Raw genomic sequence first — 24,911 nt, 5'->3', positions numbered from 1 at the left:
TGTATGCCAGAGCACTGAACACTCACTATACAAATTTTATGTGATGAAACAGGTAGATTAGATACTGACTGGATAGAATGCAACTGAAATCTCAACTTAATTGTGATGCCATGATAAAGGAAAAAAATATATTTAACTGTAGATGCTTTGAATCCATTAAGAGAAGAGATGGGGAAAGGACCAGTATTGTTTAAGTATGGGATAAAGACTACAGGTTAAGGACGATTTTAATGTCCTCAAATCCTGATCGTCCGAAAGGGACTGGAGATTGTCTGATTATCCCTTCCTTTCTTAGTCCTTGTCTAAGTGGACATGGAGACTGTAAATGTTTCTTCATTCCTTTTAATATTTTTTCCATTTCATAACAATAAAAATTTTTACCATATTTTCCTAAAAATCTCTTTTAAAGAGGTGTCCTTCCTTCCTCCCTTCCATACCATGCTGTTTCTCCTAGACTTCTATTGATTTCCATGCTGTGCTGCTTAGCTGGTTACTTCAACCTCAGTATAAGTTTTTGCATATGTCTCTACTCAGTCGAATTCAACTTTTTTCTGGTCATTCCTTACCTGTGAGAATTAATTTTTTTTGCATCCTAGGCCAGAGCTCTGGCAGATCTGTAGGCCATAAAAGATGGTCTATTAGATATGGTTGCAAAATGGTTGTGTATCCTGTGGTAATCGGAAGTGATTTACTTATTTGAAAATTAATAGTTACTTCCATAAGCTTTTCTTAAAAAATTAGTATGCAAAAATCCCACTTTATGGAATAGAAAACTCTAACTATTGTCTAATCCATTATTAAATTCTTCTTTTATCTGGGAACATGTGGATTTAGATGTAATATAACAGCAGAGACTGCTGGTGCTTCTTAGCATTTTTTCTTTGTTGATAATATTCATAAGGGGATTCCTACATTTGCATGATTTCACCAGTAGCAAGATCTTTACCTTTTCCTCAGTAAAGTGATAATTTCCTTTATGTTCAGAGAAACACCTGTCTTAGATGATTTACTCCATGTTTGCTCAACACAGAAGCAAGAAATAGCAAAAACCTACCACCTAAAACAATCCTACATAAAGCTTTTAAATTTTTTATTCTCTATCTCACACTCGTGTTCTGTTTGTTTCATAATGATCTGATTACTGGTGTTTTTGTTACCAAGTTCAAATATCTGTATGGTTTGAAAAGTGAAATAGGAAATAAGTAATTCACTCTGCTTTATAGAGGCATTCCAGAAAATGGTATATCATCTTTATACAGACAGTTTCCCAGTAAAGTCAAGCTTAGAAGAAACTGTAATGGTTCTCAAATGACTAGTTGAGGAGTATAAAAACTACCCTCCAGAAATTCTGTTTCTATATTGCAAAGAATTAAGCTATTGGAAATCAAATGTAGTCTAGACATGAAATTCTCATGGAAATTGCCATTTCCTAAAGCTATTCCTTTAGCGTCTAAAAATATTGGATACTGCTGTCTTGAAGTGTAGTGCAATTTTTATAGCATACGACAGCATTTTAAGACTATGCAAGATAAATAACCCATGAATGCTATCACTGCTGCCTAGAATCACCAATTCACTTACCATGGGTCTTCCTGAATGGATTTTGGCACTAGCCTTTATGACCGACTCCAAGTAGTTCTTTTCATGTCTTTAACATGTAGATTACTAGCCTGGGAAAACATTTACCTTTTCTACGCTGCTTTGCAATCCAAATGAACTGCTACTTCTGTAGCTTTCAGAAGTCATTTAAATTAGTTCCCCAAGCAGGTGAAGCAGTTCTAAGGCAGTTTATAATGCAGATTTTCTTTAAGGCTGCATTCCAGCTGTGTTAAATGTGGAAGCTTACTGGTATGGGAGCTAGCAGGTAAGCAACCTCCTACCCCAGTCCCTCTGAAAAGTCTTGATTTTTTTTATTTTTAATTCAAATTCAGGTAGTCATTTTTACACAGAACTTTTATGGCCTACTTTAATTGGCACTTTTCTCAGCAGGCTTAGTAAATTGGACTCTTAGTTTTTAAAGGTAACAAACAATAGGGTCTGTTGCTTCAAGCATTCCTTTAAACTAAGATTTTTATTTATTTAAATAATGCATAAAGTGCATAAAGGCTTTGTCAGACTGGACTTACAATGACTTGTTCTTAATATGGAAATCAAAAGCAAATGTGGGTCTGATGTCTCACTCCAGTAGAAATGAGTAAGAAGCATCTTCTAGTAGTTTATGCATGATGGACAAACTATTTCTAGATAGACTAATTAGAAATGGGTACTGATCTATTTCTGATTTCTTCAGAAGTGATATGTAAGCCAGTAAGAGGCAAAGAAAATAAACAAAAAAGGCTTCTGGAATCCTTGAATTGATTGCAATACAGGGCAAATATTGGTCATAACCTTTTAGCATCTACATCTCAAAACTTCCTTCCAGTGTACTAATAGTTATAGCAAAGCCATAATGAATTTTAACTCTCCATGGCTTTACAAACTGGGTGGGGGGGAAAAAGCAGACTTACCAGACAAGTTTTAAATGCTCATGAGAAAGAACAGATTTAACTCCAAGGTCTCAGAAAAAAATCCTTGAAATCAAAGTCTGAATCAGGTTGGTACATGCAAAGGTAAGGAGAACAAAAAGCCTATCAATCGATTACACTGTGGAGGACCATTGGATGGGAGGTTTGATTAAACTATTTTTTAAGAGGAAATGCCAATTTGTTTAAAAAAAAAATAAAAATACCTATCAGAAACTGGCAGGGAATATAGCAGTCTTAAAGAAATTTATCTAGTCCACATTGACTGGTCAAATACTGTTTCTCAGAGTGGGAAATGGTGGTAGTAGCAGTAGAAGAGGCACCGATTTCCCTATTCCTCCTTGCTGTGCTCCAGTAAAAGACAGCTGAAAGTGATTTTGGCTGCCCACACCTGTGCTACCTGTCTCTGCTGCACATGTAGAGATTTTCCAGCTGAGAGATGGGAGGGGACTGTAACTCCTTCAGTCACCCCAGACAGAGAGGGCAGAGCTTATTTCCAGGTACTCTCCTTCCTCCTTCCTTGTTCTCCTCTGCCTCCTTTTGCACAACATGTTGCAAAGGAATAACCAGGAAAGAAAGCCTCCACCCCCATGAGACTTGTGTGTATCTTTGCTTGGGGCAGTGATAGGTTTCTGGGTTCGGGGTGAAGGCCAAGACTCTTAATGAAAGTTAGCTTTTGCTGGTCTGTATCATCTGTCATATTCTCTACCCTGTATTATTCTCTGTAACAATGGCTAACAAAAACATTAGTATATTAGGAAAAAAGTGGGTGGAGAACATTTACATGGATTTTGCATGTCTACCACATGAATAAAACCCAGGTGGATTATATTTCCTTAACAGAAATGTTCTGGCCTGTAAGACACATTCTGGTACAAAAAAGTAGAGTCTGTCATCTGAGAACAAGAAGTCAGACTTGCTTAGATGCAGTGGTCCTGCTACCCTAAATGACAAGAATTAAGGGGTCCAGTGCCTCTTGTACTCTCCAGTATTTACAATGGGAAAGTTGGTTAAGTTCCTGTTCTCTGCTGTTGTGGTGAGGATGTGTGCTTCTCTCTCTTCTTCCCAAATGTGCTTTGAACCTGTCCATATGGAAAGGATCCTTTCCCAGATGACCACATAAGTGCAGATGAATAGGCCAGTGGGCTTACTCTTGCTAAAGGCATGATTCCAAATATCTGCTGTATTAAGGACTGTGGGTTCATTGGTATAAATCTGCAGACATGCACCAGTTAATTACCCACATTGTATGGGTTTTCACTGGTGCTGCTTCGGGATGAGATAAGCTTCAGAAGCATCCTGTGCTGTTGCTGTTGGTTCAAACTGGAGTTTATGTTCCCAAACCTTTTTTCCCTCGGGCTAGGAGAGGAAGGGTGTCTCTTTCTTTGCTCATTTGTTAAAGCTACTGTTTTCAATATGTACATCTGATAAACAGGAATATATCTCTCTTGACATAAACCCATTTCGCTCAGACTGATTTAGCTTTCACATTGGAAGATATAGCTTTAAAGTGCATTGGCATAGAATGACATTAAAGACAATGAAACGTGAATGGCAATCGGGTAAATAGGAAAAATCTTATTTACGAATTTTTTCAATGCATATTGTCATAGTAGCTTGGTAAGGGATTAGAAAGATTTAAATATAAATTAGATCTGTCATTCTCAAAATGAAAACAAGTTAGTTATTCAAAATTGTAGGGGGAAAAAAAAAAAGGCAAAAGAGCCTTCTGTGTTGCCTTTAAAAGCTTAGATCTGAGCCCTGGAAAGCACTGAGTGCAAGCCACATTGTAGGAGGCCTCCCAGGGGAGAGTTATGCTGCTCCTCAAAGTATTTTCTTAGCCTGCACAAAGAAGCACAAGTCAGAGGTAGCCTTGCATATGCAAACGTGCCAGAAGAGGAAAAAATTGTAACTGCAGGAATGTGATGCTGTGTCCAAACTAAAAGGTCTGCAGAGACAGCAACAGCAGAGCTGCTCTGCAAACAAGGTGAGGGACTGAAACCTGCCAGTTTGTATAGTGGCAGCTTTGGGGCTTAGAAGGTGCAGTGCGGAACTATTCCACACTGAGACCATCTCAGGTCCTAAAAATAGGCCAGGCAATCTAAAAATGTCCTATGCTGAAAAAATACCCTGCAATTTTTCGTGCTTTACCATTTAAAAATCCAGGTTGGTGTCTCTGTATTTCATTGTACCCCACAGATAAACTGCTTTACTTGGAAATAAAGGTGAGCACTCATTTGGCCTCCATAGCATGATACAGACTTGCCCACAGAGCATCAAATGCCCCAGTGGACAGTGGGAGCTGTCAGTGGCTTGAACTGCTGTAATACAGAAGAGGACTCTGGTGCATCCAGGACATACTTCCACCTGGAAAGTTTATGCACACATAGGAAGGAAAATACTCTCTCAGATTAAACAACAGTATGCTCCCAAGCTCCCTGGTTTTCTTGTATGCTTAATGTACATCCTGAGGGCAGTGCAATGATCTCCACGTCTCTTCCCAGTGCCCTGGTTTCCACAGTACAGAAACCTGGTGACAATGGCCAGAATGACAACATGCATTCAGGTCAGTTCCCTGGCACAGATGCTCAGACAAGAAGACTGGAGGATGTCTACAGTATGTACTTGTTGGTCAGATCTCTTGCAGACCCCAGTCCTAGAAAAAGATTTACAACCTCACTAGCATCTAAAGTGACTCTTTCAAGCAAAGGACAACACAAGTGATAGTTGCTTATAATGTCCCACCTCTATAGGTAGCTGAACCCCAGATGGGGGGACTGGATGGAGTTTAGTCATAGTTCTCCAAACAGCAGTTTGAATTCTTTAGGCTGGAGCTGGCAAAGAACTGTGGAAAATATTTAGAAAATCTTGACTAAAGAGAAATAATTGGTAAATCAAGACAAAGGCAATTGACAAAGTCATTCCTAAATGAGGAAAGCCAATCTTGGATGTGCACAGGGCATACCAAATGCACTTGGTGCTAACCAGAACTACCAGTGCAACCTGAGCTCCCATAGCTTACCTGCAAGAGACACAACACTGCCTGGGTCTGACTGCATGTGAGGGCAATGCTCACCAATGGCAAGAATCCTGGGAGCAAGTTAGGGGACTCAGCCCCATCTTGTGAAGGGCTGAAGGAAAAGAGTGTCCAGAGTGATGTAAATTGGAGGATGGGTTCTGTCCCATGGCCATGGCAGGTGAGCATGATACAGAGCAGGTCCTTCTGCCTAGGGTTTGTGGAGGTTAGGTTGGGCACTGGAGAAATGAGGGTTGGAGCTGGGGATGTGCTGGAATAGAGAAAGAGGACCTGAGTGAAGGGTGGCCTTTGGCGAGGGATATGGCGTGTGCAGGGTAGGATCTGACATGTGTGACTGGGGCTCAGGGAACAGCTGCTGAGAAACAGGTTACAGGTGCCTTAACGACTTGCTCCACTGAGAGATGAAGTGGCTGGTGCCAAGGAGGTGGGATTTATCTCAGTGGAATCAGACTGGCAGGAGAGCAGGAGATGTGTGGACAGAAGGAAAGGGAGATCCCACATCCTCAGATCAGTCCCCTACCTCCCATCACCCCCACCCATGTACTCTCAGACTTGAAATCAATTTTGCTGAAATCACAGTGTTGATTTTTGCCACTCATTAATAATGGGATTAGTTCCTCCACGCTTCATTCTTGGATCAGCTGAGTTCAATCTTTGCTTACACTGCTTGGAAGCTTTCCACCAGCTCTGCCTTTGCACATTATGCATCCTACTTTTTTATTTATGGTGTATCATGGTATTTGCATATCTTTACCAGCTTCTCTTCCTATCTGGGAACATATCTCCTCTCTCACTAGCTGCCAGCTGTGGCTCTTCTATTACTTCATCTTCTCCTGCTGCTTCACAGCCAGCAGGAACTCCTAATTTGTGTTATATCAAAGTGAAATCAGGAGGACCCAACAGCCATACCCTTAAGACTTGAAGTAGCACAGAAATGTTTAGCACCAGTTTATTGGGTTTCATCCAGCTCATTCAGCAGCAAGTGGAAATGGTTAATTCCTGCTGACAGGCTGGCAGCTGTGGGGTGTGATACTGGTGGCTCTTCTCCAGTTGCTAATGGACAGATGTCCACCTCATAAAACCCCAAACAAAAACTAATTTTGTTGCTGGCAGCCTCAGCAGGGACACATCCAGGGGGCAGAGAGGCTGTTCCTACACTGAGCAGTATCCCCAAAGAAAAGCCCAAGAGTACTGGAGTGAATAATTTGCAGGCCACCCCTCTGTGAGGCTTGTTGTGAGGATGGGAGCCTTCTCTACCAGCAACTCTAAGTCCTGTTTTGAAAGAAATAGTTTGATGATAGAAGCCAGGGGGATGTTGCTGGACATAGGAGACAAACTGGTAGGTTAATGAGGTGTGAAGAATGGTTTGACCATTGTTCTCTGCACCTCTTTTCTTTTTGTTTCCCATACTTCTGCAGACCCATTTTTGTAGCTCCTCAGGCTCCTTGGCTTTATTCTGCTCTGTACCATCACTTCCACCAAGTACAGTAATGCTTCATTCAAATGTTGAGAATTATTTCTCTTTATTATTTAATACTGCACCCAGCAAGGGATGGCTTGTTCTGTGAGGAAACTCCTATTTGACTAGGGAAGTGAATGCTAGACCAGAAGATGAGCGGTAAAGATGCTGGATAGGATTCTGGCTGTAAGAATGCTGTGGAGTGGATCCTGCATCATAAAGATGCAACATTACCGGAGAGAAAACCACTGCTACTTGTGAAGTGGTAAAGCCTTGTAGTCCGTGGCTTGGGCTGAAACAGCAATGGCTACCATGAGTCTCTCTGCAGTAATTTGACCTATATAGTTTAATTACTGTTTATCTTATTTTCCTTGTTATTCTGACACATAAAGCTGGCTGCCTATTTTCCATGAAAAAATGGCAGGTGGAAGAATTAAACACAGACAAAACCAGATTTTAACACTGAATTTGAAAATTCCAAAACTTTATTTTCTTTTTTTTCTTAACTTTTACCAACCAATATTGATTTAAAGTTTTTTATGCAAACTAAGAGTAACGGATATAGTAGCATTTTACTGAGGAAAGATAATGTGAAAATGTATAATTTGAAAAGTTCTACCTTCTTTCTTCATCATAGCAAACTGCTTTAGAATATCTTTTCTCATAATTTTAGAATAGTTTTATAACTAATTTTTTTAATTTTTTTTTTCCAAAATAATTATTTAAAATTTTGTTCTACAGTTGACCTCAAAAAAAAAGATAGCTGAATATTTGGATTATGTTCTAATTTGGAGGATTTGTCATTATATACATTTAAGGAGGATATGTCACAAAGTACTGAAAACTTAGTAAAAAATATTGCACAAAGAAAACATGATGTGTGACATCTAAAATGACAAAAACCTTTCAATATAGAAATACCTGTATTGAAACTGAAATTGATTCCAAAGACAAAATTGTTTTTATGCCAGGGAAGTTGAAAAATAGCTTTTAAATTGCAATATTGAAAGTATAACAGAGGGTCCACAGCTAAAAATGACCCTAATGTGTGGCACCGCCTGCCATTCCTTTGGTGTGGGAAGCCCTCAACCAACCCAAAATGCTGCGTGAGCATAATCAGAGCTGGGAGTTTAATGAGAGATTGGTTGGTTGTTTAATTATAAAGCTCCAGTGGTTCTGCCTGAATCCCTGTGAGACAGTCAGAGGGTCAAATGTGGCACTCAGCTCAGTGACCTCCGAGCATGGCAATCTTGGTATCTGTTCTCCAGCACAGGATCTCTTCTGTGACCTTGTTTCACACTCTGTGTGAATGCATCACCTGGGGATACTCTAGATTCTGGCAAAGCAGAACATGGTTTTGCTCTCCCCACCCCATTTTTTTTACCTCCATTGGACAAATCCCTGCTACATTGAAAAGCAAAATTAAGTCAAACTGTATTTTCTTTTTTTAGAAAAAAGGAACTCTTTCAAAGAATTAGTTCAGTAAACTACAGAACATGGTGCAAGACCTCTGATGGGTAATACTTGTACTACTTAACCGCAATCAGCTGTGTCAGGAGACACCTTTCATCAACTATCCTATAATTACGCTAAGGCTTTCACCAAATGACAAATCCCAATTGGCTGGGCCAGAGCCCTGCCTTTCTAGACAAGAGTAATAATTTTGTCCACTCACTTGTTCATTCATTTCAGCAAGCCCTGACCTGTGGAATCATTGAGGTAAGTATTTACTGATTACTTTTATGCTGTTTAAGTTTTTACTATTTTTATACGCAAATCTTACAGAGGGAGGGTAAAATTTGGTAGGACTTTCCAGAAAGATTGTCAGGAGTCATGAGGTGTAATAACCTCTTACCTGTTACATACACTGAACTGTGTGTGACACTATCAGCTGTTTCTCTTTCAGTGTATTTTTTTTTTCAATACCAATGATTCATTGATCTATTACACACAAAAAAAATTACTTATTAACTGTACATGTATAGCTGTCAGAGGTATTGAGTAAAATCTATGTCTCCAGACAAACAAAACTGCTAAAACAATCTTATTTTAAATAAGTCTTGTTTCAAGCTTTTTAGATTAAGTCATTAGTCTAGGCAATTTTTCTCAGGGGGTGTGAATAGGTTTACTTTACAGGTGAGAGTAGGCTAATAGGGATTTTTGTTTCTTTAGGAATCTATTGGTATAAATTTATGCTCAGGAAAATTTAATATGAAGTTACTTCTCCCTAGTGAATGCTTCTAATCAGGTGTGAATGAAAAGACGCCTGCATGTTTTCAGCCTTTCAACTCAGGTAAATAATATGTTGCAGTGTAATAGTTATTTTTTACATGAAGCCACAGGCAAGCAAGACAATCCACAAAGTATTTGAGGCAAGAGGTTTGAGTCAGAGTTGCATGTAAGCAATGGAGCACGTGCTGGGCAATCCCACACAGGTGAGGGCTGGCATGGGTGTTCACTATAGCCTCCCAGGAGGGAAAATCTGAATGAGGATGTGGGCAGCAAGAGACAGGCCTGACTGGCACACACTGTCCAAGTCCCAGTTCCCAGGGAAAGTGGTCCAAACTCACTCTCTCAATATGTTAGATGTTAAGGTCTCTTAACCTTAACACCAGTAGACCTAACTGTTTCTGTTTAGTCAAAGTTTGTGAGGGCTTGCAGGTTGTCTCGGAAGTGGTGGTGGGGTCAGGTGTCCCAGCTGTATGTCTGTAGGGAAAGCACCAACTTTGCCACCCTAACTATGGCAGGTCCAAACAAAAAGAACTCATTTCCTCTGCTCAGAGCCACAAGCCCTGACTTCAGTTCCTGCACTGTAAATCCTTTTCCTTAGGCTTTCTCCAAGGGTTATGCTAATGTTCTTGCTCAGGCAGGCCAAACTGCACTCCTTTCTTCTTTTTAGTTGAACTGTTAATTCTCTGCATACCCGTTTCCCAAAACAATGCTCGATAATGCTAATGCCTCCTTCATAAATCACTGGTTTTCTGCATAGCTTTGTACTCACTTTGGTTTTGAGATTTTGACATCTGTTTACCCATCTCTCCCACTAATCTCCAGGGATGGGTGGCAATTAGACCAGCTCCTCAATATTAGTAGGTTTATCAAAATAACAAAAGGGTATGTGAGGGCTGTGAAGGAACAGCAGGTGAAAAGAGACACAGCAGGAAAGAGAAATTACTCTTGAGGCAAGGTTTATTTCCTTATTGCAGTTTTGTATTTTTGTCAGATTTTATTTATTTATATACAATAGTGGGAGAAAGGAATATGGAATGAATTACAGTCCCAGGAGAGGAAGATTAAAAAGAGAGAGCATTCAGATATTGCAGAAGAGAATTTGAAACTGCATACTGTGAAGACATATGTTAATGTACAAACTGGTACGGAGGTTAATAATGCGTATTTATTTCTAAGGATAATTCGTTTTGAGGACCCCTCCTCCCCGCTACCCACCCTCCTGTTGCTCTAGCAGCACACACTATAGAGCGTGGCTATTGAAAACCCAGGAACAATTTCATCCATGCAGGTTTAATTTATCCCAGGGATGTCTCTGCTCACTTATATTTGAAAGGGAAAGCCACCATCATCTTTCTTGAGGATTCTACTTTTTCTAAAAAAAACAGCACAATTTTGTCAAACAGTTTCAGATACAGAATTGACTGCTGTGTTAATTTTAATACTGCAATACTTTCAAGCATTATGCAGAACTCTGTCCTGGTCTCTTCTGCAGACATTCTCCAGAACAATCTCACCTTTTCCAAATGTGCAGTTACTTTTGTACAGTGTAGATATGGTTTTTTTCTTTCATAATTCCTAGATTAGTATAATAGTTTCTTGAAGGGGAAATACATTTTTACCACAGATGTGAAAAGCTACCTGCTTGTATAAAAATGTACTGCAGTTATTTCTGTGCTGCATGTTGGCTTAGAAGGCAAGAATGTATATTTTTATGTCCAGGTCAGATTTCTGGTTTTCAAAACAGTATTCATAAGGGAGATGATGATGATGATGAAGTGCTTACTAATAGTGGATTACAATCCTCCATGTTATGGGCCTTTGATACTGTCTATACACTTGTAGGTATAACATTCTCTTGTTTGGAAGAGCGCCCTGAGAAGATCTAGTACAGTGCTTAGGAAGCCTGTTCTTGTACTGCAACGTGCACAGTGATCTACACTAGAGCTCTTTGCAAATATTGCTGTCCGAAAAAATTTAAAATTACGCTGGAACACATGATGCTGCAGAAAATCTGACATTGGGCATCTTAAGTAATATTGCTGGCGGGTGTTGGACCAGGTGACCTTTAAAGGTCCCTCCTAATGCAAACCATTCTATGACTCTATGAAAAATTGACCTACTACAAGAAGTAGTCAGAACAAAGAAGAGGCTGAATATACAAGCCCAAAGAAAATCGGGTTTGGGCCTTCTGTTTGTGTTTATTTTTTTGAATAATTCAAAAAAATTCAAAAAATTTTTGAATTTTTTGAATTCTAATTAGAATTATTCAAGAGGTTTCAGTGTAATACAGTGAAAAACATATTTGACTAAAAACAAACCAAAGAAAACCACTAGATGCTTTTAAAAACTGGGCTGTGATTTTCCCAATAATTTAGATTAGGATAGCAGTGGCGTAGTACAGTGATCCAAATATGCTTCCAGGTTGTTCTCACCTTTAATTAACTGTATATGTATATTTGTGGTCAATCTATATTTGTGATAAATATACAGTTATATTTTTTAAATACTATATTGACTGGTAATGCATTTTTCTTGCTTTAGAGAATATGTTTGCACTCGTTTTGCCACAAAATACTAGAGATTCAGCAGACAGTGAACATTTTGCAGAGCAATCTTAGTGAGATGGAATACTTTGCAAAGTCACACATGATGGACTCTTTATTTTGTCCCCAATTCCTCTGCAATGGAAACTGTCATTACAAAATATGCGTTCTGCCAAATCTACTTATACATAATACAGCAAAAGAAATTTTTCCAAGTACTCTCAGAAATGTATTCAGATAATTTATTTGGCTAACTTGCTAAAAACCAAATCAGAAAATCAATTAACAGGCTGTTACGGTATTAAGAATTTTTATAAAATCGAGAATTAGAACTTGCAAGAGAAAAACAATGAGAATGAAGAGAATAGAGATTTTCCTAATATGTGAAAGTAATCATGGAACACTGCAGCAGTCATCATAAGACTATGAAAATAATTGGGACATAATAGTAAAAACTTGTAGTTTAACTCATTTAAATAAAATGAGTTAAAACCATATATTTAACTCATTTAAATAATTAAAAAGTTGTTTGACTACTTTTGCATACATATTTTTAAGGAGGGTTGTCTACAATCTGGATGCTCAGTTTGTGACCTTTACATCACTGGCATATTTTGATTTTTTTTCCACAGGCAACAGTCAGGAATTCTGGCACAGAATTTTTTAGGGAGGTTTTTTCATGTCTTCACGTATTCATTGCCCTGTGCTCAGAAACGGAACTCAGGAATGGGAGCAACCAATGATGAAACAAATGACTTGGCAGCTCTTGATGATAAGGACAGCCACAGCATTGGGGTGTAGTTTGATAAGCATCTTTTAAACCAGACATGCTGACTAAACTAGCCAGTTTTGCTGGTTCACGTACCTAATCATAAAAATCCCTTCCTCTCCTCTATTTCAGCTGAGGCATTTTCAGCCTCAACAATTCATTATGTGGCCTCATTAACAGTTGCCTCAGCCCAACTGAGAAGATTAAACTGAAATGAGGGTGGAGTTTTAAAAACACTGTCAAGATCAGTGCTTAAAAAATTCTGACTTCACAGAGAAGTGAAGCTTAGTGCACTTGTAACAATGAGGCTACATCCTCCATGCAAATATCACCCTTCACAGATTAAACCTGCCATCAGCTGTGTAGCACAGACAGTTCATACTTCCAGAGGTGGACCTTCTTTTGTGGAGCTTTCTATACCTCACAAATGTTAATGTTATCATCACAACACCCATGTGTGTTTGGGTTAATTGAATGTCATTGCGTCCTCTTTAAGAAATGCCCAAATGATGAAAATGGGGTGTGTAGCATAACTACAACATTATTCTTTCCTTTTTTCTGTGGCTGTTTCATGACCCTGACACCTGTTTGCGATGAATAAACAGCCTCTAGCCAGAATATGCATCTCTAAAAAGAGCAGGAGGGCTTAATTTGAAGTCGCAACAGTGATACTGTTCCCTTCATCCAGAAGAAAGACCCCCTCCAGAAAAGAATGGAAAGGAATGGGGCCATTTCCTACAGTAGCACCACCTGGGGCACCCAAGGACAGAGCAGGACAGATGTCAGACACATTGACTGTTTTCCACTGATCTATAAAAACTATGTGTTGACCTCAGACAGCTCTTTCCCAGCAGTGTGGGCTGATTTGATCCTATTTAGAGAAACTGTGTATGGCTGTATCAGTATTGTTGGTAACTTTAAAAAATGCTTTGGATTCTCCTTCAGGTTTGTACCAAGTTTAAATATGTTAACATTTAATTTAATATACCCTTAGTTTGTTCCTCTGCTCCTCAGAAGTCTATTCTATTTTTTTCTTAGGATTTAATCAGTGCTGAGCTCTTCACAGAAGCTAGAATTGAGTGTCCTTAGATATCTGTACAACTTTATGTTCTCATAACCTTCAGATAAAGGAAAATACTTGTCCTGAGAACTTAAGTTACACTGTCTAATACCTTATTTTGTCTGCAACATCAAGAGTTATTTCTACAGTAAAGTAGCTAATGTTTATATGAAAACAAGAGAATAAGGATTAAATCCTTAATATTCGGGTCCTATCTGCATATTTGACCACATACCTTACATCACAGACTCAGGCATTTAAAGACTTAAATGCAAAGATTTAAAGAGCTAGATTCTTCTGTCCCATCAAAACTGCAGTTCTACATGCTGACTTCTGTATCCGTATTTTCTGTGGCATAGGGAAAAGACCAGCCAATTTTCACATAGGTTTTTTTTTTTTGTTATTATATAATTAATTAATAGGTAATAACATATTGTTGGCAATGAAAGAAACAGTTAATAAACACACGAGAAATGTGTAATCTATAATCTAAAATTATAATTACATTGATGATGTTAGCACTAGAAGTGTTCTTACATGCTGTTGTTCAACAAGATAGCACAATTCAGTAACACCTTCTGCCTCAGAAGTCATGAAGAGCATGCCTGCTTTCGTGTGTTCAAACTAAAAGTGAAAGTGCAAGATTTTACAGACTTGCTTGAAATTCAGTAAGTGTAACTAACACTATTAACATAAGAATGTCAGATACTCTTTTTGTTTATTGGCTTAAGTTTAATGTTAGCAGATCTGACTTGACTAAGTCAGATTAATCTGTAATTATATCAAGTAATTATATCAGTAATTATATCAAGGCTGAGCGTGGACTCTCATGTCTAAGTTTCATACAAAACCTTGAAGCTGAATTCCTCTAATGTTTAGTGGCAGGTGTTGAACATAAGCCAAACAGTATAACCAATGCTTTTTGATGCAATACAACATCCACTTGTGGGGCAACAAACAACATCAATTTGTGTGAAGTTCAAGGGTATGTATAGTACTTCTTTCCCCTTTGTTTTCAAACTGTCTCTGGTCAAGGGGAACTTTTTCAGAGTCCACCTTTTCAGGGACATGTGGCATGCCCAAATCTATGACTGTGTCCTTATCAAAACACAGGAGCACACTTGCACTTTCAACCATGTGTGTTTCTGCAGTCCAGTTTATGCTGTGAAAAATGATGTAATAATTAAACCAAGAAAATTAATAGATTTCCTGTAATACTTAACCTTTACAAATAACAGATTTGAGACGATCTAAATTTGAAGCTTTTTCCCTAGACTAAAGGCACTTAGCTCCATCAATATGTACTTCAAGTCAGGTAGCCCACAAACAATTAGTGTTAATATATTGTAAAGAAATTGACTTTTTGACAAGGAGAAGGACAGCTTTATGACTCAGCTCACTTAGACTGACATCAAGGAGACTGAAGAGAATAACATTTATCAGAATTGTCACTGTTAGGCCAAGATGAAGGCAATCCTTTTAACTGGAAACTATCACATAAAATAATCTATTAACTCATACCCAGCAGAATAAATCACAGCAAGATTTGGAGGAAAACCATTTCCCAACAATCAGTTAAATTTAACTTTGCAAGATTAGCCAATAATAAAAGAATTCTAGCTAAACCAGTAAATGTAATATTAAAAACAATGTTTTCCTCTTTTCCTTTACATCAAGTCGGCCTATTACTAAAATCTACTCATAAAAAAAAGCTTACAGGGAAAAAATAATAAAAATTATGTTCTGTAGTTTTCTGACTTCAATGGGGGCAAGAAATCTCTTATAACCAAAGCCAGAGGAACAGTAAAAGCCAAACTACTCCCACAGCTTCTTTCTGAGGCAATCCCACTTTCTTATGACATAACCAATCACATAAAAGATCACTGTCCTGGCAAATGCTGGTGTATATCAGCTGGTTATGTGTGAAAATTTCTTTAATTTGAATAAGCTGTATTTGCATAAGTGGAAAATGTATTTCTCAAGAATTCCAGTATGGAATTCTTTAAGTTTGTCCTGGAAGTCTCCATCTGTATTCCCTCAGGTAATGTCACTCAGGATAATGCAGGAGCCAGCATAAGAGATGCTCTGTTGTACCTCACAGTTACAAACAGGAAAGGTGAAGGCTGGGTCTTGGCTGTAGTGATTATGAGATGGAGTTCAGGATCTTGAAAAGAGGCAACAAAGAAAATGGCAAGATCATAATCACTGCCTTCAGGAAAGCATATTTTGGCATCTTGAGGCATCAGCTTGGACGAATTCCTTGGGAGACGGCCCTGGAGAAAAGGGTCTGGGAGGTGATTGGTTTTTAAGAATCACCTTTTCCAAGCTCAAAAATCTCCCCATACAGGAAATCAATAAATGGCAGGAGGAGCTCCTGGCCAAGCTCAGACATAAAAAGGAAGCACACATGAGGTACCAGCAGGGACAAGTGAACAAGAAACACTGTCTGAGCTGTTGGGATTGTGGTTAAGAAAGCCAGAGCCCACTTGGAGTTGAATCTGGCAAGATGTGTAAAGGGCAATGTGAAGGGTTTCTAGAGGTATAGCAGCAGCAGAAGACAAGGGAAAATGTGGGCCTAGTGCTGAGTGGGGCTGGCAGGAGATCCAGTAGCAAAGGACAAGCAGGATCAGGAACATTTATGCAGACATTTATTTATATGCAAGTGTCAGCGACATAATGGTATGTGCCCGCAAGCAGCGGTCTGTGCTGAAGAAGCTGCTGATGTCATTGTAAGGTCATTCTTGACAATATTTGAATAGTCACAGTGATTGGGGGAGGTTCCAAGGAGTGGAAGAAAGCAAATGTAACTCCTTCCTTAAAAAGGTTAAAAAAAGGGAATCCAAGGAACTATAGATTGGTCAGACTAGCCTCACCTCAAACCCTGGGAGGTTGAGAGAGCAAATAATTCTGGAAAACATTTACATTAGGAACAAGAATGTGATTGCAAGTAGTCATCATGGATTAACAAAGAAGAAATTAGGCCTAGCCAAACTGTCAGCCTTCTACAAAGAGATGACTGCTTTGGTGGACATGGGGAGAACACTGGATACTGTTGATCTTTATTTTAGCAAGGCTTTCAACACTGTCTCCTGTAACATTCTCACTGATGAGGTACAAGCTAGATAACTGGACAGTGAAACTGAAAACTGGCTGAACTATCAGGCTCAAAGGGTTGTGATCAATCCCGGAAGCACAGCTGGAGGCCCATCAAAGTCCAGCTGGAAGCCTGTTTCTAGTAATGTACACTAAGGCTTCATACTAGGTCCAATACTATTTAACACCCTGATTAATTATCTGAACAATGGGGAAGAGTGCTCCTGTGGCAAATTTACAGATAATTCAGACTTGGGAGTGGCTGATATGCCACAGGATCATGCTGCCATTTAGAGGGACTTTCACAGACTGGAGAAAGAGGCTGACAGGAACCTCATGAAGTTCAACAAGAGAAAATGTGAAGCCCCACACCTGGAGAGGGATAACCCCATGCACCGGTACAGGCTTGTGAGCTGAATGGCTGGAATGCAGTTGCATATTAGGCTCTACAAAGTTGACTGGATTGAGCAATGCATGTTTGCAGCAGTGAAGGCCAACAGCCTTCTGGGTGGCATTAACAGGATTATACACCACCAACAGATAAAACAATGTGTTTATTCCTTCTATTTAGCACTGATGATGCCACAGCTGGAATGTTGGGTCCACCCCTGAGCTCTCCAGTACAATAAAGCAATGGGCATACTGGAGCAAGTCTAGCAAATTGCTACAAAGATGAATAAGGGATTATAGCCTTTGTCATATGAGGAGAGGCTGAGAGACCCAAAATTGTTTAGCTTGGAGGAGAGATGGCTTTTTCCTGCTGTCACCACTGGGCAGCTGGGGGAAATGCATGCAGACCTGTTTTCTGCAAGTTTCATCAAGCAGATACCATGCAAATGAGGTGCTGCTCTTGAAGCAATTTAAATGAACAGAGCCATACCTTCTTTCCTGGTGATGGATCTATGATCTGAGTCTAGTTTATGAAACTGATTTTTAGCAGGGTTTCTTTAGTTATCACATCAGCAGCTGTGGAATGATGAAATATCTGTTTGAACATTTAGATTTCAGTCCATCTGCTGATTCTATACAAAGATTTGTGGATTCTACTCCTGGCTGAATTCAATAAATACAAACTAAAATCTTTGTTTTCTTTTTGAGTCTGTCCTTAGAGATTTTACACTGTCAGCCACTCCATGGCCCATTTCATGGTGCCCCCTATATTTTCATGTACACTCTTGTATAATCCTTACATACTCTACTGCCTCATCACGAAGCCTCTACAGAAAGTGATGGATTCAGGTTTGAACTATTTCAAAATCAGAAGGAAGGTGGATTTAGGAGTTACTGCACAGAGGAATGATTTAGCTACTGGGATTCTATGTAAAAGTTGATGCCTGTTGTTGCAATGGCAAAGTCCACTTTACACCTCTCACGTTGCTTTGAAAATGGTCTCCCCCTAAACTACTGTGCTAGAAAGTTCTCCCTTTACCGAGTTTCCACTGGTCACTGACTGTTTCCCCCCTCCCATCCCTTCTCCCATTGGCTCCTGTTATGTCACTCACCCTTGCCTCTGCCCCCTAGCCCTCAGACCATTGGTTTCTGATGCTCTGCTCACCTCTGGGACCCTTCGAGTTAAAACCATGCGCGCTGTTCATTCTTGGTTCTTTGTCCCTTCTTCTTTCAAGTGTGTTGGTTTCATTAAATGCCTTAGAATCACATACAGAGAACCCCTCTCACTTCTTCATTTCTGGTTCATGCTTAGACTGTGTGTGTGAGTGGCTGTTCGCGACTACCTGCAAAAGTGAGATCGTACTCATGCGTAGGTGCTAGCAGAGTACCGCCTAAGCATCTCCACGAGGGACTGTGGAATAAACGCGGCATCGATTCACCAAAGCCCTCTTTTCATAGCCTGTACTGAAGCTATCACCCCTAAATATGACTGCTCACTGTGGGTGTATGGGCAGCCTCAGCTTTTCCAATGAACTACACCCCTGGGCAGACTTTGACTCAGGGCCACTTAATCTGTGTATCTCAAACGGCCTGAAGTAACATATAGTTGGCCATGTACCAAGGTGATACACAGCTGTTTGAGCCTGTTTAAAAGAGGTCTGGACAGAAGATAGAGTGCCTACAATATTTCAGATACCTCATTGAGTTAAATGAGTGTCCATGGATTGGTTTTTTGCAAGTGTAAAACAGTCCAAGTTTGTTTTGTGCTATCTTGTATCTTCCCTTAAGGGCTCTGTAAAATTAACAAATTAAGGCTTAGAACTTTATTTTGGTGTATGTGAGAAATATTACATATACATTACTGATTAAGAGAAGTCACTGTGAAACTGCTCATTTTTACAGACATCAGTATCTGGCACAATGAGGTCTACTGAGCACGCTCACTCTGATCCATGAGCCACTGAACACTGTTCCACTGTCAGTTTTACATCTACGTTTTTTACATCTAAGTTTTCGATGTAAAACTGACGGTGGAATAGTACAGTTTATTTCTCTATGGTTGTACACTGTTCTTTTCCTTCAAAGGGGAATTGTATTCAAGCATTACAATATATTCAAAATCAGAAATGGTATTTGTTTCAAGGTTAGAAATTAAATATGTATCATTTCTTACTTTACATTTGCTTCTTTTTCTGCATTAGGTCTGAGAAGTTGTTGAAAAGTTTCCTGCAGCCTGAAATGACAGAGCCCTGTAAAAAGGACACCTCTATTTGACACCCAAGGAATATTGCTTAATAGGTATTAATCTGAAGAAATACATTGCACGGTAAAGTTTTTGACAGACTGCCAACCTTCTGAACGCCCAGAGAGCATTTAATTTTTGTCTGATCAGAAGCACCTAATGTACATGCTACAATGGAAACTGTAAGACAAATGCAAAGTTTTGGCATCTGTGTTACCTGTATGTATCCTGTAGCATCCGGTGTGGTGTTTGCCACTCTTCTAGTTTCTTGCTGCTCATCTCTGAACATAAGAGCTCCTCCACTTGTTTCTAATTCACCTTTCCTTTCTATCTGGAATGCTCCTACAGAACTTTGTACTGAAAAGTTTGGAGTGCAGCTGGACATGAATATTTTTTCTCTAATTGGAAGTACACTAAAGACATCCATTGGGCAAAACATCACTCTCTTCTATGCAGACAGGCTTGGCTACTACCCTTACATAAATGAAGTCACAGGAGAGACAGTCAATGGAGGACTCCCTCAACTCTCGGTGCTGGAGAATCACTTAAAAAAAGCCAAAGAGGACATCCAGTTCTACATTCCTTCAGACGAACAGCTTGGATTGGCTGTCATTGACTGGGAACACTGGAGACCTCTGTGGATAAGGAACTGGGGATCAAAAGATATTTATAGACAGGAATCCATTGAGCTAGTTCTGCAGAGAGACCTCAGTCTATCAGAAGCCGAAGCCAGAACTATAGCTAAAATGGAATTTGAATCTGCAGCAAAATCATTTATGTTGGAAACTTTGAAGCTGGGCATAGAAATGAAACCAAATCGTCTGTGGGGATATTACCTTTTTCCAGACTGTTATAACTATGATTACAAACAAAAGCCACACAATTATACAGGAACCTGTTTAGATATTGAAATAGAAAGAAATAATGAGCTTAACTGGTTGTGGGAGAAAAGCACAGCACTTTATCCATCTATCTATCTAGAGACAGCCTTAAAATCTTCCAGAAATGCTCAACTCTTTGTTCGCAACAGAGTTCAAGAAGCCATTAGAACTTCCTATGTCTCGAACGCTAGTAATCCCCTTCCAGTTTTTGTATATACACGTCCAGTATTCACAGATGTCCATGAGGAATATCTCTCTGAGGTGAGTGAAGCTAGACCAGAAATAGTTCAAATTTATATGGCAAGAAATTACCAGTTGACACTTATTTAGCAAATTATACTAACTTGTATCAGAAAAAAGTATGCAATTCTGTATAATTTGGGGAATCTCTTCTTGGTGTTCCAGCCTATAAGGAAGGGGAAGTTAGAGGCTGTGGTCCTGGTGATGGCATTGTATCTGGTGCTCTCCCATATTCTGGATAGAGCATTAGCAAGTGTTGTCCCTGTGGATACTTTCAGGGAGCAAGGGGTGCTGTAAGAGGCCCTGCTGGGATAATAATTAAAAATTTAAATCCTATAATCTTTACATTAATTATTTTTTTGTGTTGTGCCCTAAAATAAGTTGCTTTTTCATTGTTTTTTTCATTATCATAGTCCTCTCCCATCCCAGATAGGCCTTAACATTTTGCTAGGACTGGGCTAATAGCTGTCCCTAAAAGGAGAATTGAACAGAAACAAATTTCCCAGAGAAACCTGTAAAAGACCAGAGACATTCTCTGAAAAAGAGAGATTCTTATTGTTGAAAGCTCTTTCTGTTGCTACTTTTCTGTTTTAGCACTTTCTAGTAGAAGAAATTAAGTTTAAAAAAAAAACAAACAAAAAGCTGTGCTTCCCAGCATCTTTATCCCACAGCATTACTGAAACCAGTTGCTACCAACTCTGAGCAGCCAGGAGGCAATGCAGCAAAATAAGCCTTAACATAGTTGGAGAAGTGTATGTCATATGCCTAACCACTGGCTCGGCTTTACAGCCTTGTTTTTCTAACCTGATGACATACATAAATTGGATATTGTTGGCAACATTTGCTGGCATCACCTGTACAATCCAATCCCAGGATCAAATTGTGCAATTGAGAGCACGACATTTGCATCGTGTATTATTGCTTGCTGTCTTCAAAGTAGTTATTTCGACTATGTCATTTACTATATGTATTTTATCGTTTGCCCTTATGTTATAGGTTACTTACATTTGTATGATTCTTTGCACATTTTCCCTCAGGATGACTTGGTAAATACCATTGGAGAATCTGCTGCACTGGGTGCTTCTGGAATTGTGATCTGGGGTGATATGAATTTAACACAAAATAAGGTATGCCAGATCAATTATTTTACGACATTTTTAAGGAGAAATAAAGTTCAAAGGATGTAAAGCATTATGATCACTTATATCGTATCTTCTGCTTTTCAAATGATGAGTCCATATTGCCAGCAGTACCTTTTAGTCAAAACCCAAGCACACCTGAGGCTTATGAAGGTCATCATTGACTACACAGAACAAGACATCAGTCTTTCAAAGTATCAGTACTGTTGGCTCTGGGTAACAGGACAAGCTACTATGATAACCATATGCAAATTGGCACTTGTTTAACTAATATAAGAATTCCTATATCTTCATTTCATTCCAGTCATGAGGTAAAGACAAATTTACTTGGGCTTGCCCAGAACAATTTTTAAAAGACCCTTCTGCTTTTTGAAATGGTGCACTTGGCAATAGTATTTCAAGCACTAGGAGGAGTCAGTCTGTTAAAGTTCAGCCCTAGCCTGTTCTGTGTGTTGTAAGTACTACTTTGATTAATTTCGTTGTATGAAACACCTGAGTCAGAAGAAAAAATATCTAATTTGTTTTAGGAAGGGGAAATACATAGTTTGAGAAAACAGTTACAAGGATGTTCTCATAATTCTTTCCAGGTAGTTCATTTATAACCAGGCAAGTTAGATATAACAAACCATTGTATGGGAAGACTCGTGTGAAGTCTTCTGAGTGAAAAGAACTGAAATGCTTCATCACTGCCAGACCTCCTGTTACAGAAAGCATGGCCAAATACACCTCCACAGCTCTGTAAGGTTGTTATTCTCCAAAGCATCCCACTTTGACTTTTTTGTATGTACCTCCCTTTGATAAAGGGTATCAGTTGCACCTGGAACTTTTCTGCCCATTATCTCAATATCAGAACATACATGAGCAGCAACTTTTATTGTCTGAATTTTGAGATTCCTGTGAGAAAACAAGAACTCTCCACAGCCCAGTCAGACTATGTATTTGTGCACTAATCGCACCTGATATTTACAGCTTTCACAGTCACTAGCCTTTCAGCAATGAAATATTACTGTAAGCCTCACTTCTGCATCAATCAAAATTTCTTGGAATATTTTTATATAACCTAAAAAAACCCCAAAAACCTACATATATCTCAGATTCACCAAAGTGATCTCCATGGGTATAAATATTAGGTCTATCTACATGTGGTATTGAGCAAATGCCCATAATGTCAAAAACAGAGAGAGTTCCCAAACCATTCTGTGCCAAGAATGCACAGAGTATATGCGAATTTCATGATCAGTTAGAATAATCAATTATCTTAGCATACCTTCAATTTGACCATCTGACCACAATTCTTTTCATTCAAAAATGCCATGAAAGCTCCCTACCCTGTAGCCAAGCTATTCAGGTCAGGGGAAAGCTGAAAAGTCTCACAGAGATTACTTGTTAGAAAAAGTATTTGTTTAGGCTGAAGAAGTGAGTTTTTTTCCCAAGATCTATTCAAACTATTTAAGACTTAAAAAGGAACTTCAATCCTTCATGAAACTTCTTTAAATGCATCTGATTCAAAAACCTACATGAAATACAGAGATAAAATGAAAGCTTAAAGACAACTGCTTTCTGATCTAAGTGCTTTTTGTAACATCTCCAGCAACTAAACCACATAAATTTGCTGTGATCCTTGAATTTTACAGCTTCTCTGATACACTTGCTTCCAACAAGTTATAGCTATTATCAAATCCTCAGGGGATATTTATAAATATACACTGTGGTACTGTTACTAGAATGACAGTATTTTAGTGGTTTCCATACTAAACTGTGTAGGTATAATGTTCTTTTCACAGAACACCTGTAGAACTCTGGACAACTACCTTAGAAGGACTTTGACCCCATACCTCATCAACGTCACAATGGCAGCCAGAATATGTAGCCAAGTGCTATGCCAAGACTCTGGTGCTTGTGCACGGAAAAAACGGAATTCCAGTGACTATCTTCACTTGAACCCTGAGAATATTGCAATTCAAATGACAAAGGATGGAAAATACACTTTACAAGGGCAACCATCATATCAGGATCTGCAAACATTTGTAGAAAAATTTGATTGCCATTGTTATGCAGGGCACAGCTGTGAACCTAGAGCTGATATAAATGACATCCATTACCTCCATGTTTGCATTTCAGAAGATATTTGCATTCAGATATCCACAAATTCACTTTCTTATATAGAAGCCTATGCAGAAAAGATCCTGCCTAACAGATCTGCATTTTCATTTACCTCTGAGAGTAAGGTGACAATATCTACACATCCTGAAATAGAAGATTTCCAATCTACCTCTGGAAATAATATACTTAATATAACAACTGCAGAATGTAACACTGTTACAGCTGCCAGTAGCTATGATTTAAAAGAAAATGATACTCGTACTTCCAGTAGTTCTTCATCTTATAAGATAAGGATGTTTGATCTGTTTCACTTAATTCTGCTTTTGAGAACCTTAATATGAATGACCCATGAAAGTGAGAATATTCTTTTCCCTGACTATATTTGAAATTCTAAAGGTTTTATTTACAAAACAAACAAACAAAATAATTCCTGAAAGGCTTATGGTCTTATCTGTTATCAGGTAATCTTTTCTAATCCATAGCTGCCACTTCAGCTTGAACGTATTTCTTCAGTTTAGTTCTATAAAACTACTATTTGTACCAAAGATATATTGGTCTATATATACTGACGATACCATATGAGATGATAATCCAGAATAAGAAACATCTTTTACAGTTTACATTTTTAACCACTATACTTGGAAAAAAGTAATTGTTGACAATGCTGTTTTGTGTACTTCAAGCTAAGACAGTTAAATATATAAAATAAGTTGATAGGTTTGATGCTCTATGCAAGAATTAATTTCATTCCCTATGAATGGAATTATTTCTTAAAAATATTTGTCTTAACTTTAGATCTGTGGGACTTTGCAGCATAAAATTTATCTGATTAATGTAATGTTCCTCCACTTTTCACAAAACCTTTAGGGATCCTGTAGTTTTTCTTTTAGTTAAATATATTTGTAACTCTTCAAAAGGTTCTAATTTTAGTGTAAACATTGACTTTGAATATTACAGCTTCATTATTTAAAATTTGAGCTGTAGCAGTTTATCCTTTCTTCTCACAAACCTTCTCCCTTATTGCAGATGTCCCTTTCTCGGTTTCCAGTTGTTTTGTCTTGCCAGTACTCACAACTCCTCTGCTCTGCCTGTGCATTCCCTGCCAGCACTGGTCACCAGTCCTAGTTTCTCCATCCAGCCATCCCTAGGGACTGGATAGGGCTGTAACCATTTGGAAAAAAGTCTGTGCATGGGACTTTGT

General features: G+C 38.7%; 1 protein-coding gene across 1 annotated transcript; it reads left to right on the top strand.

Moving 5' to 3' along the window:
* Positions 1–8,695: 8,695 nt before the first annotated feature.
* SPAM1 (sperm adhesion molecule 1) lies at positions 8,696–24,639 on the top strand. Its single transcript, XM_019283526.2, has 4 exons — positions 8,696–8,737; positions 19,307–20,489; positions 21,506–21,595; positions 23,392–24,639. Exons 2-4 carry the CDS (start codon positions 19,521–19,523, stop codon positions 24,049–24,051), a joined length of 1,719 nt encoding a protein of 572 aa, XP_019139071.1. The 5' UTR covers positions 8,696–8,737; positions 19,307–19,520; the 3' UTR covers positions 24,052–24,639.
* Positions 24,640–24,911: the final 272 nt, after the last annotated feature.

The sequence above is a fragment of the Corvus cornix genome, chromosome 1A (assembly GCF_000738735.6).
Source record: "Corvus cornix cornix isolate S_Up_H32 chromosome 1A, ASM73873v5, whole genome shotgun sequence".
Taxonomy (NCBI): Eukaryota; Metazoa; Chordata; class Aves; order Passeriformes; family Corvidae; genus Corvus; species Corvus cornix.
The sequence above is the reverse complement of the archived record's forward strand: the minus strand, read 5'-3'. Positions and strand labels throughout refer to the sequence as shown.

Coding starts and splice junctions, on each gene's coding strand:
- SPAM1 (XM_019283526.2), top strand. CDS start 19,521: ATGGAAACTGTAAGACAAATGCAAAGTTTTGGCATCTGTGTTACCTGT. Junction 20,490..21,505: donor ATGAGGAATATCTCTCTGAG/GTGAGTGAAGCT, acceptor ATTTTCCCTCAG/GATGACTTGGTAAATACCAT. Junction 21,596..23,391: donor TGAATTTAACACAAAATAAG/GTATGCCAGATC, acceptor TTCTTTTCACAG/AACACCTGTAGAACTCTGGA.